Source organism: Passer domesticus, chromosome 34, assembly GCF_036417665.1.
Source record: "Passer domesticus isolate bPasDom1 chromosome 34, bPasDom1.hap1, whole genome shotgun sequence".
Taxonomy (NCBI): domain Eukaryota; kingdom Metazoa; phylum Chordata; class Aves; order Passeriformes; family Passeridae; genus Passer; species Passer domesticus.
The window spans coordinates 1,543,049-1,562,733 of record NC_087507.1 but is presented as its reverse complement, the minus strand read 5'-3'; the positions used below and the strand labels follow the sequence as shown (position 1 = coordinate 1,562,733).

General features: G+C 53.0%; 2 protein-coding genes across 2 annotated transcripts; one reads left to right on the top strand and one right to left on the bottom strand.

The window, feature by feature from the left end:
- Positions 1 to 149: 149 nt before the first annotated feature.
- CHCHD5 (coiled-coil-helix-coiled-coil-helix domain containing 5) lies at positions 150 to 3,012 on the bottom strand. The gene is given in 5 exon segments (XM_064402126.1): positions 150 to 360; positions 1,329 to 1,497; positions 1,499 to 1,547; positions 2,549 to 2,686; positions 2,913 to 3,012. Coding segments are annotated over 5 exon segments (375 nt in total). The 5' UTR covers positions 2,915 to 3,012; the 3' UTR covers positions 150 to 343.
- Positions 3,013 to 3,064: 52 nt separating this feature from the next.
- LOC135288727 (endoplasmic reticulum transmembrane helix translocase-like) lies at positions 3,065 to 19,275 on the top strand. The gene is made up of 26 exons (XM_064402124.1): positions 3,065 to 3,381; positions 4,129 to 4,218; positions 4,474 to 4,664; positions 5,084 to 5,156; positions 6,072 to 6,227; positions 6,781 to 6,850; positions 7,409 to 7,515; positions 8,065 to 8,194; positions 8,705 to 8,760; positions 9,018 to 9,144; positions 9,369 to 9,506; positions 10,486 to 10,606; positions 11,366 to 11,523; positions 11,969 to 12,141; positions 12,568 to 12,678; positions 13,031 to 13,156; positions 13,499 to 13,607; positions 14,293 to 14,492; positions 14,783 to 14,879; positions 15,199 to 15,371; positions 15,881 to 15,995; positions 16,286 to 16,482; positions 17,291 to 17,433; positions 17,837 to 17,948; positions 18,409 to 18,552; positions 18,949 to 19,275. Exons 1-26 carry the CDS (start codon positions 3,100 to 3,102, stop codon positions 19,057 to 19,059), a joined length of 3,510 nt encoding a protein of 1,169 aa, XP_064258194.1. The 5' UTR covers positions 3,065 to 3,099; the 3' UTR covers positions 19,060 to 19,275.
- Positions 19,276 to 19,685: the final 410 nt, after the last annotated feature.

The window sequence follows — 19,685 nt, the reverse complement described above, 5'->3', positions numbered from 1 at the left end:
GAAATTCCCAAAAAAACCCCAAAATCTGAGAGGGAGCCAAGGAAAAACTGGAAAAGAGGGAAAAGGTGGGAAAAAAAGGAGGAAAAGATGGGAAAGAAAGGAAAAAATTGGGAATGAAAAGAAGGAAAAGCAGAATTTTGGTCCCATCCTGAAGATTCCTGGGGAGACCCCGCTGGAATTTTTTATTTCTTCCTCCAATTTTTGGGATAAAAGCGTGGGAATCCGCAAGGAATTGCAGATCAGGTCCCACATCCTGGGGCTCCTTTTCCAGAGAGGCAATTCCCAGGATTTGGGAGGAGATTCCGGAAGGTTCCGAGGCTTTCCCAGCATTCCTGGAGGGGTTTTAATTCCAGGGATTCTCTGGGGAGGGAGAAAAAAAAAAAAGGGAAAAAAAAATTCACACTTTTATCCCAAAATTCCACCCCGAATTTCCTTTTTTTCCCAGCTTTTTCCATGGGGAAAAAAAAAAAAAGGAGTGGATTTTAGGGAATTCGAATCCCAAAATTCCCTCCTGAAATTCGGAATTTCCTGAGGCGGGAAGGGCCAGGGCCACTTTTGGGGTTTAAGTCCAATTTCTATCCCAAAATTCCAGCTCCAAATTCCCTTCCAGGGGCTCCAGCCTCACCGGGGGTGGCACCGGGGGTGACAGTGGCGGTGTCCCCGGGGGTGGCACTCTGGGTGACATTGGGGTCACATTTGGGGGTTTAATTCCTGTTTTTACTCCAAAATTCACCTGTGGAGGCGCCCCTGGTGGCATCCCCGGGGCTGGCATTGGGGGTGTCCCCGGGGGTGGCACTCTGGGTGACATTCTGGGCACAGAGCAGGAACTGGGGGACATTGGGGCCACATTTGGGGGTTTAATTCCCGTTTTTACCCCAAAATTCACCTGTGGAGGTGTGCCTGGCAGTGTCCCCGGGGGTGGCACTGGGGGTGTCCCCGGGGGTGGCACTCTGGGCACACAGCAGGAACTGGCTGGCCTGGGGCCACATTTGAGGGATTAATTCCCGTTTTTTACCCCAAAATTCACCTGTGGAGGTGCGCCCGGCGGTGTCCCCGGGGCTGGCACTGGGGTTGTCCCCAGGGGTGGCACTCTGGGTGACATTCTGGGCACACAGCAGGAACTGGCTGACACTGGGGCCACATTTGAGGGATTAATTCCCGTTTTTTACCCCAAAATTCACCTGTGGAGGTGCCCCTGGTGGTGTCCCCAGGGCTGGCACTGGCAGTGTCCCCGGGGCTGGCACTGGGGATGGCACTGGGGGTGGCACTCTGGGTGACATTGGGGTCACTTTTGGGGTTTTAATTCCCGTTTTTACCCCAAAATTCACCTGTGGAGGTGCCCCTGGTGGCGTCCCCAGGCTGGCACTGGGGGTGGCACTGGCGGTGTCCCCCGGGGGTGGCACTCTGGGTGACATTCTGGGCGCACAGCAGGAACTGGCTGGCCTGGGGCCCGCACTGCGCCGTGCCCCGCGGCCGCTCCCGCAGGCAGCGCTCGAAGGGCCCCGAAGGACTCGGAGCAGTCGCGGCGGATCCGGCGAACCAGGGGGCTGAAAATGGGGGGGAAAGGGGAAAAGGGCGGGGAAAACAGCGGGGGGAAAAGTGGGGGAAAAGTGGGGGGAATATTGGGGGGAAAATGGGAAAAAATTGGGGAAAAAATCGGGGGAAACATCAGGGAAAACAGCAGGGGAAAATGGGAAAAAGTCGGGGGAAAAGTGGGGGGAATATCGGGAAAACAGTGGGGGAAATGGGAAAAAAATCGGGGGAAAAATCATGGGAAAAAATCAGGGAAACATTGGGGAAAACAGCGGGGAAAAATGGGAAAACATTGGGGGGAAAAATTGGGGGAAAACATCAGGGAAAAATGGGAAAACATTGGGGAAAATATTGGGAAAACATTGGGAAAAAATGGGTAAATATCAGGAAAACCAGAAAACATTGGGGAAAATATTGGGGAAAAAATGGAAAAATATTGGGGAAACATTGGGGGGGGGGAAAATTGGGGAAAATATCAGGGAAAAATGGGAAAATATCGGGGAAAACCGGAAAAACATTGGGGAAAAACATTGGGCAAAAATGGGGGGGAAAATGGGGGAAATGGGAAAAAATCAGGGAAACATTGGAGGGAAAATGGGAAAACATCAGGGAAAATGTTGGGGAAATGGGAAAATATAATGGGAAAATATCAGGGAAAAACGGGAAAATAATGGGGAAAATATCAGGGAAATATTGGGAAAAAACGGGCAAACATCAGGAAAACTGGGAAAACACCGGGATTGGGATCGAGGGCACAGGAGCCACCCCGGGATCAGCCCCAGGGAGCGGGAGCAGCGTCCCCGGTGTCCCCAGTGTCCCCGGTGTCCCCGGTGTGTCACTCCCTGGTGTCCCCGGTGTCCCCAGTCTGTCACTCCCCGGTGACCCCGGTGTGTCACTCCCCGGTGTCCCCGGTGTGTCACTCCCTGGTGTCCCCAGTGTCCCCGGTCTGTCACTCCCCTGGTGTCCCCGGTGTGTCACTCCCCGGTGTCCCCGGTGTCCCCGGTGTGTCACTCACTGGCCGGAGGCGCACTCGGTGACGCTCAGGGACAGCTGGTGACAATCGCGGTGCCAGCTCCCGGGGCTGGCGGCCACGCAGCGCCCGTAGCGCTCCAGCTCCGGCCCGCAGAGCTGGGCGGTGACGGCCAGCGCCTCCCTGCGACAGCGACAGCGACAGTGTCACCTCCCGCGACAGCGACAGCGACATCACCGCGACAGCGGGGCTGGAAACGGGGGGACACCGGGGGGACACCGAGGGGACACGGAGGGGGACACCAGGGACACGAAAGGACACGAAGAGACACGAAGGGACACCCAGGGGACACGAGGGACACCAAGGGACGCCCAGGGGACGCGGCCCGGCCCCGCCGCCCCTCACTCACATGGCGCCTCCACCTCCGCCGCCGCTTCACTTCCGCCACTCCTTCCCTCTGCGCACGCGCCCCGCTCTCACTTCCGCCACTCCTTCACTCTGCGCATGCTCCCAGCCCCGAGGCGGGAAACGCGGGATCGGCGCAGGCGCAGAGGCGGAAGCGAAAGCGGAAGCGGCGCGCTGAGGGCGGAGGGAAGATGGCGGCGGCCGCGGCGGCCCCCGAGGACGAGCTGGTCTCGTCGGTGACGCTTTACCGGCGGCGGCCGCGGCTGCTCCGCGGCACCGTGCTGCCCTTCGCCGCCGGCCTCTACCCGGCCTGGCTGTGGCTGTGGGGGCCGCGGCTGTGGGCGGCGGGGGAGGCGGCGGGGCCGCCCGAGGCGGCGCTGCTGGCGCTCGGCGCCATCGCGGCGCTGCAGCTGCTCACGGCGCTGGCCGGGCTCTGGTCCGTGCACGCCGAGTGCGCCCTCAGCTGCGTCAGGGTGAGCGCGGGGGGATGCGGTGAGGGGTGAGGGGTGTGAGGGGTTCGGGGTTTGAAGAGGATTTGGGGTCTGGGGAGATTTGGGATCTGAGGGGATTTGGGATATGAGGGGGGTTTGGGAGCTGAGGGGATTTGGGGGAAATTCGGGGTTTGAGGGGTTCAGCATTTAAAGGGGACTTGGGGTCTGGGGGGATTTGGGGTCTGAGGGGCTTTGGGAGCTGAGGGGATTCAGGATTTAAAGGGGATTTGGGGTCTCGGGGGAATTTGGGCTCTGAGAGGATTTCGGGGAAATTTGGGGTCTGAGGGGTTCAGGATTTCCAAGGGGATTTGGGGTCTGAGGGGGTTCAGGGTTTAAAGGGATTTTGGGGCATAAACACATTAAATATGGATTTATAAATACCAGGCTAAATTAAAGTATCCCACTGGAATTGTTAAATACTGGGGCTGTGGGAAGTGTGGGGTGTTAAAGGGGTAAAATTTGGGATATTGGGAGTGTAAAACTGGGAGTTTAAAGGGGTGAAATAATTATTAATCAAAGGATAAGTATGGGATTTTAGGGAGGTTTAAAAATGGGGTTTTAAAGCGATTGAAAGTGGGATTTTAAAGGGATAAGATTTGGAATAGTTGCGGTATGAAGCTGGGATTTCAAAGCAATAAAAAATGGGATAAAAGTGGGATTTCAAAGCGATAAAAAATGGGATTTTTGAGGGGTTTTGAAGGGATTTTCCTGCTGTTTCCCCCCCCCCAGGAGCCCTGTCCCCAAAAAGCCACCCTGGCCAAGGTGGTGCCGACCCCCAACAACGGCTCCGTGGAACTGGTGCCAATCCACAGGGAGCAGGTGAGGGAAACCCGGGAATTCTGGCGGGATTTGTCCTGGAAAATCCAAGGAATTCGTGATAATCCGTGAGAGAATGGGAAAACCTGGGAGTTCCATGGGATTTATCCCTGAAAATGGGGGAAATCTGGGAATCCCAGGGAAAACGTTGGGATTTTTCTCCCGTGGAATTCCAGGATTTTCGCTCTGTCTGGGCTGGAAATTTTTGCAGGAATGGGAAATTTGGAATTTTTCCTGTTTTTTTGTTTCCTTTTCCAGGGTGAGGACGGGCAGGAAGCGCTGAGCTTCGAATTCCAGAAGATCAAATATTCCTATGAAATCCATGGGAAAAAACAATTCCTGCCCGTGGCATTCCCTGTGGAGCATCCCTTGGGATTCTACCAGAATTCCAGAGGCTTCCAGGAGGAGCAGGAAATCCGGGAGGCCGAGAGGAAATATGGGAATAACAAGTGAGTTTTTCCTGGGAGGGAAATCCTGGGAAAAGAGGCCAAAATATCCTGGAAAAAAATGTTTAAATATCCCAAAAAAATTCACAAATTACTGGGAAAATATTGCTAAAATAGCTCAGCTATCGCAGGGAAATATCCCAAAGTATCCTGGGAAAATATTCCCAAATTCTAGGTGAATTTGCCAAAATATCATGAAGTATTCCAGGAAAATATTCCAGGAAAATGCCCCCAGATATTCCAAAATATGCTGGAAAATATCCTGGAAAATCTGGGGTTTTCCTCCTGGATTTGGGATTTTGGACTGAGGGGTTTTCCAGGAATGAATCCCAAAATTCCAGTTTTTTGTTTTGGGAATGGGGAGGCTTTGGGATGCTTAGGGTGGAAAAACCGGGATTTTCCAAGGATTTTCCTCCTTCCAGGGCAGAAATGGTGGTGCCAGAATTCCTGGAGCTGTTCAAGGAAAGAGCCACGGCTCCGTTCTTCGTTTTCCAGGTAAAAATTTGGAATCAAAACCAGGGAAAAACCCAATTTGGGGAAAAACCAGGGAAAAAGCCTGGAGAAAATCCCCAAATTTGGGAAAAACCTGGGGAAAATCCCCAAATCTGCTAAAAATTGAAATAAACGTGGGGAAAACTCCCGTTCCTGTAAAAACCAGGGGAATTCTGGGATGGATTGGGCCAACTTTGGTCACTTTTTCCTTGAAATTTCAGGAATAATTCTGGTCCATTTTCCCCTGGGATTTCAGGAATTCTGGGCTGGACTAGACCAGTCTCTGTCGAACAAGGATTTTCCCTTTTCCCCTGGCATTGCAGGAATTCTGGGCAGGAATTGCAGGAATTCTGGTCTAGAATTGCAGCAATTTTTGGCTGGAATTGCAGGAATTCTGGGCAGGAATTCTGGTCTAGAATTGCAGCAATTTTTGGCTGGAATTGCAGGAATTCTGGGCAGGAATTCTGGTCCAGAATTGCAGCAATTTTTGGCTGGAATTGCAGGAATTCTGGGCAGGAATTGCAGGAATCTTGGTCTGGAATTGCAGGAATCCTGGGCAGGGATTCTGGTCTGGAATTGCAGGAATTCTGGTCTGGAATTGCAGGAATTCTGGTCTGGACTAGAACAGTCTCAGTCCCACAAGGATTTTCCCTTTTCTCCTGGAATTCCAGGAATTCTGGTTTGGAATTGCAGCAATTCTGGGCAGGAATTCTGGTCTGGAATTGCAGGAATTCTGGTCTGGAATTGCAGGAATTTTGGGCTGGAATTCTGGTCTGGAATTGCAGGAATTCTGGGCTGGAATTGCAGGAATCCTGGGCTGGGCTGGGCCCCTCTCACTCCCACAAGCATTTCCCCTGGGGTTTCCCCTTTCCCCCCTTTCCCCTGCCCCATTCCCGACATTCCCGTGGATTTCCCCAGGTGTTCTGCGTGGGGCTCTGGTGCCTGGACGAGTTCTGGTACTACAGCGTCTTCACCCTGTCCATGCTCGTGGCCTTCGAGGCCTCCCTGGTGCAGCAGCAGCTGCGCAACCTCTCGGAGATCCGCAGGATGGGCAACAGGCCCTACATGATCCAGGTAAAACCCCGGAATTCCGGCGGCTCCGGGGTCAGCACCGGGCTCCTTGTGCCTTTCTGGGGCTTTTGCTGCCGAGTTCGGCCCCAAAATGGGGGTTTTTAGGAGGTTTGGCCTCTTTGTTTTCCTCTTCCCTGGGTTTTTCCCGTGGGTTCTGTCCCAGGAAATAGGATTTTTGTGATTTTTCTGGGATTTTTGGGAGTTTTAGGGCCGTTTAGCCCAAAAACATGGTTTTTGCATGTATTCTATCCCAGGAAATAGGATTTTTGTGCATTTATGTGTTTTTGGGGACTTTTAGGGGCATTTAACAGAATTATTTTCCCATTTTTTCCACAGATTTTGTCCCAAAATTGAGATTTTTTTTTTTTTTTTTTTGAGTTTTTTGATGCATTTTCCTGTTGTTTTCCTGCTGATGTTGCCCCAAAAATGCGAATTTTTGGAGGGGGGAGGTCTTAGAATATTTTGGGGATTTTTTTCCCCCCACTTTGTGTCCCTTTTCCTGTGGATTTCCCATCAATTCCATCCCAAAAAATTGAGGGTTTTTTGGGAATTCCAGGTCTACAGGAACCGGAAGTGGCGCCCGATTTCCAGCGACGAGATCATCGCGGGGGACATCGTCTCCATTGGTAAAAAATGGGAATTCCTGTGGAAAAACACCCCAAAAATGGGAATTCCCAATGGGAATTGCCATGGGAAACTTCTTTAAAATGGAAAGTTCCACAGAACACATTCTGGAAAAAGGGATTTTTTATGGGAAACACCCCTAAAATGGGGATTTTCATGGAAGAGTCCCTTGAAAATTGGAATTTCTTCCCTTATTTCTGCTGGAACAAACTGGAATTTTGAGGATTTCGATTCCCATTGTCAGGGAAATCTCTGTGGAATTTTCCTGGGATTTGCAGGAATTCTGGGTTGGACTGGGGTAACTGAGGTTTTAGTTCTGGGATTTTCCCCTTTTTTCCTGGAATTTCCTCCTTTTCCACCATCCTGCCATCAAATATTTCAATTCCCGGAATTCCAGGGGCTTTTTTTTCCCCCAAATTTTCTCTTCTCCAAACCCTTTTCCTACAGATCCAGGGCTGGGTGGGAAAATGGGAAAATCCTGGGTTTCGGAGTGGGAAAAATGGGAAAATTGGTGAGTTTGGCTTGGGAATTCTGGGAATTTTGGGGATTTCTGCCCTCAGGCCGCTCCCCCCAGGAGAATTTGGTGCCCTGTGACCTCCTCCTGCTGCGGGGCCGCTGCGTGGTGGATGAGGCCATGCTGACAGGAGAGTCCGTGCCGCAGATGAAGGTTGGGAAAACGGGGAAAAAATGGGGAAAAGCGGGAATTGGGGCGTGTTCCCGGCCGGAATTCCCTGGATCCGTGTCCCTGTTCCCGTCCAGCATTCCCTGGATCTCTGTCCTGTCCCCATCCAGAATTCCCTGGATCTGTGCCTGATTCCCATCCAGAATTCCCTGTGTCCTGCCCCATTCCCAGCCGGAATTCCCTGGATCCCTGTCCCATTCCCTGGATCCCTGCCCCATTCTCTGTATCCGTGCCCCATTCTCAGCTGGAATTCCCTGGATCCCTGCCCTGTTCCCAGCCAGAATTCCCTGTACCCCAGCCCCATTCCCGTGTCCCAGCCCCATTCCCAGCCCCATTCCCGTGTCCCAGCCCCATTCCCAGCCCCATTCCCGTGTCCCTGCCCCCATTCCCAGCCCCATTCCCGTGTCCCAGCCCCATTCCCTGTTCCCAGCCCCATTCCCGTGTCCCAGCCCCATTCCCTGTATCCCAGCCCCATTCCCGTGTCCCAGCCCCATTCCCTGTTCCCAGCCCCATTCCCGGTCCCTGTTCCCGCAGGAGCCGGTGGAGGGGCTGAGCCCCGAGCGCGTGCTGGACCTGGGCTCGGACGGGCGGCTGCACGTCCTGTTCGGGGGCACGCGCGTCATCCAGCACCTGCCGCCGCAGCGCGCCTCGGCCGGCCTCAAACGTGAGCCCCCGCGCTCCCGCCCACAATTCCTGCCTGGAATTCACACCCCGCCATTCCCGCACGGAATTCACACCCCGGGATTCACACCCCTCAATTCCCACATGGAATTCACACCCCACAATTCCCACCCACAATTCACACCCTGGCACTCCCACCCACAATTCACAACCCACAATTCCCACCCTGCAATTCCCACCTGGAATTCCCACCCTGGAATTCCCACTCTGGCACTCCCACCCTGTAATTCCCACCCTGCAATTCCCACCCTGGAATTCCCACCCCGCAATTCCCACTCTGCAATTCCCACCCTGGAAATGTCCCACAGGGACCATCCTCCTCAGTGGGCAATTCCCAGATTCCTGCCCAAAACTCCTGGGAATTCCCAGCCTGAAATTCCCGGGAATTCCCTCAGGATTTCCTGGGGGATTTCTCTGGGAATTTCCTGAGTGGATGTCCTGGGGGATTCCGTGGGATTTCCTGGGAATTCCCTGAGATTTGTTCCCTCCCCAGCTGTGGATAACGGGTGCCTGGCCTACGCCCTCCGCACCGGCTTCAACACATCCCAGGTGAGCTGGGAATTCCTGGGAATTCCCGGGAATTCCAGGGAATGGGGCTCGGGAAGAGAGAGGAATTAAGAATTGGGAAAAAGGAGAAGGTTGGGAATGGGAAGAATTCCCAAACTCCAAAGGAATTCCAGGCTTTTCCCAGAGTTGGAGTTCCCATTCCATGCTCCTTTGGAAGGAGTCCCTTGGCATTTTTAAGGAATATTTAAGGAATTTTGAAGGCATTTCCGTGGGATTCCTGACCAAAGCTGGTTTTCCAGGGAAAGCTGCTCCGGACAATCCTGTTTGGGGTGAAGAGGGTCACGGCCAATAACCTGGAGACCTTCATCTTCATCCTCTTCCTCCTCGTCTTCGCCATCGCCGCCGCTGCCTACGTCTGGATCCAGGGTGGGAATTCCGGGAATTCTGCAGTTTGGGGGTGGATCCCCGAGGGGTGTTCCCTGATCCTGACCCTGATCCTGTTTTTCCCCTAATCCCATTGTGATTGCATTTTTTCCCATTGTGATTCCTTTTTCCCCATTGTGATCCCGTTTTTTCCCATTGTGATCCCGTTTTTTCCTATTTTGATCCCGTTTTCCCCATTGTGATCCCGTTTTCCCGTGATTCCCAAGGCACCAAGGACCCCCGGCGGAACCAGTACCGGCTGTTCCTGGAGTGTGCCCTGATCCTGACGTCCGTGGTGCCCCCCGAGCTGCCCATCGAGCTCTCCCTGGCCGTCAACACCTCCCTGATCGCCCTGGCCAAGCTCTGTGAGCGTTCCCGGGGAACTTTGGGAGTGTTGGGAATGCTGGGAATGGTCCTGGGAACTGGGAAGGGAGCAGGGATGGAGTTGGGTTGGTGTGAGCGGTGGAGGGAGTGGAGTGCTGTGGGGATTTTTGAGGATTTTTTTTTCATTTTCTCCCTCAGAATCCCCAATTTCCCCTCAGAATCCTCGATTTCCTTTCAGAATCCCTGATTTTCCCCCAGAATCTCCAATTTTTCTCCAGAATCCCCGATTTTCCTCCCAGAATCCCTGATTTTCTCCCAGAATCCCTGATTTTCCCCTCAGAATCCCCAATTTCCCCTCGGAATCCTCGATTTTCTTTCAGAATTCCCAATTTTTCCCTTGGAATCCCCAATTTTCCCCTCAGAATCCCCAATTTCCCCTCGGAATCCTCGATTTTCTTTCAGAATTCCCAATTTTTCCCTTGGAATCCCCAATTTCCCCTCAGAATCCCCAATTTTCCCCTCAGAATCCCCAATTTTCCCCTCAGAATCCCCAATTTTCCCCTCAGAATCCTCGATTTCCTTTCAGAATCCCTGATTTTCCCCCAGAATCTCCAATTTTTCTCCAGAATCCCCGATTTTCCTCCCAGAATCCCTGATTTTCTCCCAGAATCCCTGATTTTCCCCTCAGAATCCCCAATTTCCCCTCGGAATCCTCGATTTTCTTTCAGAATTCCCAATTTTTCCCTTGGAATCCCCAATTTTCCCCTCAGAATCCCCAATTTCCCCTCGGAATCCTCGATTTTCTTTCAGAATTCCCAATTTTTCCCTTGGAATCCCCAATTTCCCCTCAGAATCCCCAATTTTCCCCTCAGAATCCCCAATTTTCCCCTCAGAATCCCCAATTTTCCCCTCAGAATCCCTGATTTCCCTTCAGAATCCCTGATTTCCCTTCAGAATCCCTGATTTTCCCCCAGAATCCCTGATTTCCCCTCAGCATTCCCGTTTTTCCCCCTCTCCCAGACGTGTACTGCACGGAGCCGTTCCGGATCCCGTTTGCAGGGAAGGTTCAGGTTTGCTGCTTCGACAAAACCGGGACCTTGACCAGCGACCACCTCGTGGTGCGAGGGGTGGCCGGGCTCAGGTGGGTGCTGCTCCCAAAATTCCCACTGGGAATCTTGGGGAGGGCAAGGGAGGGGTGGGGAATGGTCTGGAAAGACAAAATTGCCAAAAAAAAATCCCCTCAAAAATCCCACGAGGTCTTCACGAATTCCTGACAAAATTCCTGGCGAGAAATAAAAAAAAGGAATTCCGCCAAAATCAGTCTAAAAGATCTTCCCAAAGTATCCCACAAAATCCTCCCAAAAGTCCCACAAAATCCCAACAAAATATCCCAAGAAAACCCCACAACATTCCCGCAAAAGCCTCGCAAAAAATTCCACAGAATCAAAAAAAATCCTGGGATTTTCTTGTGGGATTTTTGGTAAAGATTTTTTGGGATTTCACGAGGACTTTCAGTGGCATTTTTTGTGGGAACTTTGTGAGGATTGTGTGAGGGTTTTGTGTGATTTTTTTTGTCACCTTTTTTGGACTATTTTGCGAGGATTTTGTGCGAAGATTTTAGGGGATTTTGTGGGGATTTTTTGTAGGATTTTGCAGCGAGATCTTGTGGAATTCTGTGTGTATTTCTAGGAGGAATTTTTTTTTGCTTTTTGTGGGCTATTTTGTGATGCTTTTCTGTGGGATTTTTATGGGATTTCACAGCATACTTTGTGGAGTTTTTTGCAGTATTTTAAGTGTTTCACCCACTTTTTCCCTTTCTTTTCCTCCTTCTTCAATTCCCCACCAATCCCCTCAACAAAAACCCTTGGGGACGATCCCAAAATCCCAAATTTTCCCTCAGGGGAGGCAAGGAGGTGCTGCCGGTGTCGGAAATCCCTCTGGAAACTCACCGTGCCATCGCCTGCTGCCACTCCCTGGTGCAGCTGGAGGACGGGAGCATCGTGGGCGACCCTCTGGAAAAAGCCATGCTGACAGCCGTGGACTGGACCCTGACCAGAGGTAAATCCCAAATCCCCGTTCTCCCCGGAATTCTGAGGCCTTTCGGGTGGGAAAAGCTCAGGGGAAAACGGTCGCGGGTTGCTGCAAAAAATTGCCCCCCAAATAATCTCACAAAATTTTAAAAGTTCGACAAAATCCCCCCAAAAAAACTCCACAGAATCCTGCAAAAAATCCTACAAAATTCCCACAAAAATCTCTCAAAATCACCACGAAAAAAACACAAAATCCTCACCAAAATCCCCCTGAATTCCACCTAAATTACCCAGAATTCCGTCAAATTCCCTCAATCCCCTGGAACTGTCCCCAGTTCCCACCGAATTCCTCAGAATTCCACCCGGATCCCCCTCCAACCACCCCAAATTCCCTCTTTTCCCCCCCCTTCCCAATTCCCCCTTTTCCCTCCCAGCACCCCCTTTCAGGATTTCCTGATTTCCTTTGTTTCCAGATGAGAAAGTTTTCCCGAGGAGTCTAAAAACTCCGGGAATGAGAATTCACCAGCGCTTTCATTTCTCCAGTGCCCTGAAGAGGATGGCGGTGCTGGCTTCCCTGGAAAACGCCTCCGGAGAAATCCGATACCTGGCGGCCGTCAAGGGCGCTCCCGAGACCCTGCACGCCATGGTGAGGGGAAAAATGGGGGAAAAACAGGAAAAACGGGAATCTGGGAATGCCGGGAGACCAAAATGGCCGCCCCGCGCTGAGGGGAAAACGGGCCCAGAGCCCGCAGGAGGGGGAAGTTCCAGGGAAAAACAGGGATTTGGGAATGCTGGGAGCACAAAATGGCTACCCAGGCCCTATGGGGAAGGGAGGATTCCAGGGAAGAGCGGGAATCTGGGAATGTTGGGAGGTCGGGGAGATGGAAGGGGGTGGGGGGCTGTAAATTCCAATGGAATTATTCTGAATTCTCTCAAATTCCACACGGATTCTCCCAAATCCCTGCCTCCCTTTCCCTTCAGATTTCCTCATTTTTCCCAATATCCCACCAACACCCTCCGGAATTCCCTCAGATTCCTCACTCACGGAATGTTTTCTGGGTTTTTTCCCCAGCTGTCCCAGTGTCCCAGCAACTACCACGAGATCCATCGGGAATTCTCCCACGAGGGCGCGCGGGTCCTGGCCCTGGGCTACAAAGAGCTGGGAGCCCTGAGCCACCAGCAGGTGAGAAAATGGGAAAAACCCTGGAATTCCAGCCCTGGAAAGCGCTGGGAGAGGGGCTGGGAAAAGGAGGGGTGGTTTTTGGGGTGGAATTTGAGGCTTTTGGGGAGTTTTTTCCAGGAAATTCTGTTTCCAGCTGTTCCAGAGACCCTCCTCAGACCCCTCAGAACATCCCAAAGGAATTTTTCCAAGGAAAACCTTTTTCTTTTGGGAATTTGGGATCACCCCAAGCTTTTAGGAGCACTAAGCTCATTCCAGGGATGCTCCAAATCCCAGGAATCACTGGTGGGAGGAGGGATTTGGCTTTTGAAGGGATTTGGGAAAGCTGAATTCGGGATTTTTTGCCATGGAAAAGGTGCGGGAGATGAAGAGGGAATCCCTGGAATGTGACCTGAGGTTTGTGGGATTCATCCTGGTCTCCTCCCCCCTCAAAGCCGACTCCAAGGCCGTGATCCGGGAGATCCAGAGCGCTTCCCACCACGTGAGGAATCCCGGGGATTCCCGGGTTTTGGGGAGGGTGGGAAAGGGGTGAGAATGGGGGAATTGCCAGAGGGGTGGGAGGGAGGGGAAAACTGAGAATTTCCAGGGTGAAAAGCGGGAAAATTCCAAGTGGAAAACGGGGAAAATTCCAGCCTGGAAACTGGGAAATAATAGTCTAAAAACTGGGAAAATTCCAAGTGGGAAATGGGGAAAATCCCAGATGGGAAGCAGGAAAACTGCCGGATTTGGGAACATTCCAGGCTGAGCCCCTCCGGAGGGGGTTCCCAGCCCTGAACCCCGTCTGGAATTTTCCCGGGAATTCCCGATCCTGCGGGAATTGCAGGTGGTGATGATCACGGGGGACAGCCCGCTGACCGCCTGCCACGTGGCACGGGAGCTGCACTTCCTGCAGAAGGAGAGGATCCTGATCCTGCAGCCCCCGGAGCGCCCCGGTACCGGGAATCACCGCGGGAATCGCGGGAACGGGGCGCTGGGAACGGGAACAACGGGAACGGCGGGAAGGCCAGGGGGTTCTGGGATCCCAGAATCTGATGGGATTAGGAATGGGATCAGGAGTGGGAATGGGATCAGGAATGGGAGTGGGATCTGGAATGGGAGTTGGGATCAGGAATGGGAATGGGATCAGGAATGGGAGTGGGATCTGGAATGGGAATGGGATCAGGAATGGGAGTGGGATCAGGAATAGGAAAGGGAGTGGGATCTGGAATGGGAATGGGGTCAGGAATGGGAGTGGGAATGCCAAGGGGTTCTGGGATTCCGGGATTTGAGGGGTCTGAGGAGCTGGGATGAGACAGGCAATGGGATCAGGAATGGGAGTGGGAATGAGAGCTGGAATGGAAATGGGATCAGGAATAGGAAAGGGAATAGGAGTGGGAGTGGGAATGGGTTCTGAGATTTTGGGATTTGAGGGGTCTGGGGAGCTGGGATGAGACTGGGAATGGGAGTGGAAGTGGGAATGGGGTCAGGAATGGGAGTGGGATCAGGAATGGGAGTGGGAATGCCAGGGCGTTCTGGGATTCCAGGATTTGAGGGCTCTGTGGAGCTGGGCACGGAGGTGGGCGTTAGGGTTGGAATCCCCCCCCGGAATCCCCCCTGGATCCGTTCCCACTCCCCCAGGGCTGCCCTGGCAGTGGCGCTCCCGGGACGGCTCTGTGGCTCTGCCGGCGTTCCCGGATTCCCTGCGGGATCTGACGGATCCCTTCGAGCTGTGCCTGACCGGGGAGGGGCTGGAGCAGCTCCGGCTGCGGGATCGGGATCGGCTGCTCCGCCTCATCCCCCACGTCCGCGTCTTCGCCAGGGTGGCGCCCAAGCAGAAGGTGAGGGGGGGCTGGGAGCGGGAATTCCCGGGATTTGGGATCTCCGGGAACGTGGGGATGGCCCTAGGGTGATCCCAAAGAGTTCCGGCCCTGAATTCTGGGATTTTGTGGGTTTGGGAATGGGGGCATGGCCCTGGTCTGATCCTAAAGAATCCTGAGCCTCTTCCAGCCCTGGATTCCCAGAATTCAGAGCCTTCCCTCCAATCCCACTCCATCCCCATCCTCCCACCCCACTCCGAGCTGGGAATTTCGGGATTTTTGGGAGCTTTTCCCGGTGTTTTTCCGTGCAGGAATTCGTGATCACGGCGCTGAAGAGCCTTGGCTACTGCACCCTGATGTGCGGGGACGGCACCAACGACGTGGGAGCGCTCAAACACGCCGACGTGGGTGAGCACCTTCCCAAAATTCCCCAGATTTGCCCCAAATCCCAGCCCCAGTGATGCCACTTCCACCATTTCCCAGCTTTTGGAGCTGGTTTTTTGGGGCCAGGAAAGGAAATAAAGAGGGAATTCTCTTTTTTCCTGGGGGTTTTTCCCTTGTTTTTCTCTGTGCTTTTCCCTTGTTTTTTTCTCTGGTTTTTCCCCATTTTTTTCCCTGATTTTCCCTAATCTATCCCAATTTTTTTTCCCTGATTTTCCCCCCTCTTATTCCCCAAATTTTCCCCCTGAATTTTCCCTCTTTTCCCCCCAACTTTCCCCCTCCCCAGGCGTGGCCCTGCTGGCCAACGCTCCGGAGCGCGTTCCCGAGCGGAAGCGGCGGCCCCGGGACGGCTTTGGGGACGGCAGGCCCGGAATTCCGGCTGGGAATGTCAAACCCTCATCCCGAGGAGCCAAGCAGCGGCTCCTGGCCCAGCGGGAGGAGCAGCTGGCTGTCCACAGGGTGGGAATTCCCATTTATCCTGGGATTTTCAGCCCTGGCATTGTGTCAGGAATTGGGATTTAGCCAGGAATTTTTAGCCCTGGGAGCAGAGGGATTTAGGGAATGGGAATGCTGGGATGGTTTGGATGGGGATGGATCTGATCCCAGTCCTGTCCTAATCTGTGGGCAGGGAACTTCCCAAAATTCCACGTGGATCCCATGGGAAATGGGGGAAAAGAGAGGGAATTCCAATGGGAAAAGGGATAATGTGGAATAAATCCAGGAATTCTGGAGGTGGGAAGTGACATAAAACCAGGGGATAAACCCTGGAATTCTCGGGTCTGGAAGGGACCTGAGATCTGGGATAAACACGAAATAAATCTGGAATTCTGGAGGTGGGAAGGCACCTCCAACCCCATCACCCCAGGTCCCAAACTCGCTCTTTTCCCTCGGGATTCTCATGGATTCAGAGCGCATTTTCCGGCCGTCCTGGGTGATTTTGGGATTTTTGGGAATTCCCCATCCCGCAGGAGCGGCTGAGCCAGGTGCTGAGGGACCTGGAAGAGGAGAGGGCCCCCGTGGTGAAGCTGGGGGACGCCAGCATCGCCGCCCCCTTCACCTCCAAACTCTCCTCCATCCAGTGCAGTGAGTGCCCAGCCTGGGAAAAGGGGGAAAAACCCCGGGAATGGGGTGGGAATGGGGGAAACCCCAGATCTGAACAGTCCTGAGCCCATCCCAGCTCAGAATTCCCAAAACATGGAGCTCTTGGACTCTGGATTATCCTTGGTTTTACCCTAAACAACCCTGAGCCCATCCCCAAATCCCCAACTCCTGCCCCTTTTCCCCTCACGGCCGCCCCACACCCCCTCTCCCCTTGCCCCCCCCAGCCTTTCCCAGGTTCCTGACTCCCGGAATTCCCGTTTTTTTCCCCCCAGTCTGCCACGTGATCAAGCAGGGCCGCTGCACGCTGGTGACCACGCTGCAGATGTTCAAGATCCTGGCCCTGAACGCGCTGGTGCTGGCCTACAGCCAGAGCGTGCTCTTCCTGCAGGGCGTCAAGTTCAGCGACCTGCAGGCCACGCTGCAGGGGCTGCTCCTGGCCGGCTGCTTCCTCTTCATCTCCCGCTCCAAGGTGGGAGCCGGGAATTCCGCGGGACAGGGGGAAAATAAAAAAAAAAAAACAGAAAAAATCCCCCAAAAAATCCTCCAAAAAATCCCATTCGGGGTCACGAAGTCTGACGCGGGGAGGCTCTGGGGTGATCCCGGAGCTTCCTCCTCATCTCCAGGTCTGAGCTTGGAATTCCGTGGGGTTTATACCAAATTAGGGAAAAAGGGGCTTTCCTCCCCAAAATAAATTGTATTTGTGGTCAGGAAAATGGTGGTTTCTGAAGGTGGGAAGAGGGTTTGGAATGGCTCCCAAAGCTCCGGGTCCAAATCCATGGTGGGAGCCAAGAATTTTGTGGGATCTGGTAAAATAAGGGAAAAAGGGGCTTTTTTTCCCCAAGATCCCATTTATTATAAGAAATACTATTAGTATTAGTAGTATTAGCATTAATATTAGCATTAGTATTAGTATTAATATTAGTATTAGTATGGGTATTAGTATTGGTATTAGTATTGGTATGAAGGTGGAGCTTTGGGATTGTTGGATTTGGGATCCTCCCAAAGCCATTTCTCCCGCCAGGATCTCAATTTTTGGGATGAGCAGTGGGAAAGAGCCCAAAAAAAGGCCCAAATTGAGGCTTTCCCATGGAAATCTGGAATTTTAAGATGGCTCAGCTGGGAATAAAAACCCCTAAATCCCAATTTCCCTGGGAATAAAACACCCAAAAAAAACCCCTCGGACTCAAAATTCCCACACAATTCCCTGGAAAACTTCAGGGTTTGGCCTCCAATCCCCGCCATCCCACATTCCCGGTTTTTATTCCCGTTTTTTCCAGCCCCTGAAGACTCTTTCCAAGGAGAGGCCTCTTCCCAACATCTTCAACCTGTACACAGTGCTGACGGTGCTGCTGCAGTTCCTGGTGCATTTCCTGAGCCTCGTGTTCCTGTACCAGGAAGCTCAGGCCCGCAGCGAGCCCAGGTGAGGCCCTGATCCCAAAAAATTCCCAGGGAATTCCAGGATCCAGGCTTTAACCACAGAATCCAGGGTTTTCCTCCCAGTTCCTGCTGTCCCAGCGTTCCCTGATCTCCAGTGACTCCAGTGAGCACGTCCTGCCATTTCCTGGGGGAATTCCATCCCGAGGGATTCCCATGGATCAAAAAACCCAAATCCCCCAGGATTTTATCCATTCCCATTAAAAAAAAAACAAATCCCCCAGGATTTTATCCATTCCCATGGATCAAAAACCCAAAAATTCCCATTTTTCCACTCCCAACCCATTTTAGAGCCAATTCTACCCCTCTAACAACGGGGAATTTTTGGGGAATTGATCCCGGGTGGATCCTGGATGGATCCCGGGGCTGATCCCGGTTTTCCCGGGCAGGGAGGAGGAGTTTGTGGATCTGAGCCGGGAGTTCGAGCCGTCGCTGGTGAACAGCACCGTGTACCTGCTGGCCATGGCCATGCAGACGGCCACCTTCGCCATCAACTACAAGGTGGGCTTCCAGAACCTTCCTTCCCCTGGGTGGGCTTCCAGAACCTTCCTTCCCCAGGGTGGGCTTCCAGAACCTTCCTTCCCCTCGGTGGGATTCCAGAACCTTCCTTCCCCTCGGTGGGATTCCAGAACCTTCCTTCCCCAGGGTGGGATTCCAGAACCTTCCTTCCCATGCTTCTTCAGAGTGGGAGTTCCAGAACCTTCCTTTCCTTGCTTTCCCCGGGTTTGAGATCCAGAACCTTCCTTTACCAGAGTGGGAGTTCCTGAACCTTCCTTTCCTACCTTTCTCCTGCTTTTTCCCGTTTTTCTCCCCATTTTTCCCAATTTCCATTCCCCAGTGCCATCAAACCCCATTCCAAACCCTCGGGATCGGCTCCCAGTGCCCTCCCAGTACAAACCAGTGTATCCCAGTACAAACCAGTGTATCCCAGTGTGTCCCAGTGTAACCGTGCCTCCGGCAGGGCCAGCCCTTCATGGAGAGCCTGGCCCAGAACCGGGCGCTGCTCTGGGCGCTGCTGCTCTCGGCCTCGGCCGTGCTGGGGCTGCTCAGCGGCGCCTGCCCCGAGCTCAACCTGGGCTTCGGCCTCGTCGAGATCCCGGCCGAGGTGAGAGCAATTCCCAAATCCCAGGGGGAGATTCCCAAATCCCAGGGGGAAATTCCCGAATTCCGGGGGGAAATTCCCAGATCCTCCGGGGAAAGTCCCAAATCCTTGGGGGAAAGTCCCGAATTCCCAGGGATTTGGGGTGGGATCCGTGCCCCGTTCCCAGGAACATTCTGGAATTCCCAGGGATTTGGGGATGTGGGGATTTGGGGTGGGATCCGTGCCCCGTTCCCACGGAACATTCCGGAATTCCCGGGGATGTGGGGATTTGGGGTGGGATCCGTGCCCCGTTCCCACTTGGAACGTTCTGGAATTCCCGGGGATTTGGGGATGTGGGGATTTGGGGTGGGATCCGTGCCCCGTTCCCACTTGGAACGTTCTGGAATTCCCTGGTTCCAGTTCCGGCTGCTGATCCTGGCGGTGCTGGCGGCCGATTTCCTGCTGGCCTTTTCCGTGGATCGGCTCCTGCAGCTCCTCCTGGGCAGCTCCCGCCTCCGAGTGCCTTCCTGAGCTCCCAAATCCCCCGAACCCCAAAATCATGGAATTCCCGAGCCCTCGGAGAAGGCAGATCCCGAATTTTTAACGTTTCCCAGGATGCCTTGGCAGCTTCCAAGAGTTCCCAGAATTCCCCAGAGTTTCTTGGCGTTTCCCAGGATTTTCCGAAATTTCCCGAGAATTTTTTTGGAATTTGGAAGTGGGGGAAAAAAAAAAAAAATCCTGATCAAGGCTTCTTTTTTTTTCCTTTGGAAAGATTTTGGAATTGTTTTTGGTGGGGAAAAAAAATAAGGGAACGGTGGGAAGTAAAAATATAATGGATTTAGGGGCTGGGGGAGGGGCTGTGGATGCAAAATTCCCAAAAACCGGGAATGAAACCCAAAAACGGGGAATTAAACATAAAAATTCAGGAATTAAACCCAAACACTGAGGATTAAACAAAAAAAAAGCCCATTTTTCCTAGTCCAGTTCCCAATCCCATTCCCAGTTCCCATTCCCAGTTTCCATTCCAGTTCCAATTCCCATTTTTCCCATTCCCAGTTCCCATTCCCATCCCCCCCTCACCACCAGCAAATTTTATTTTTAAATTCCCCGAACCGGCGCAACAAGACTCCACGAATCAACAATTAATCAATAATTAA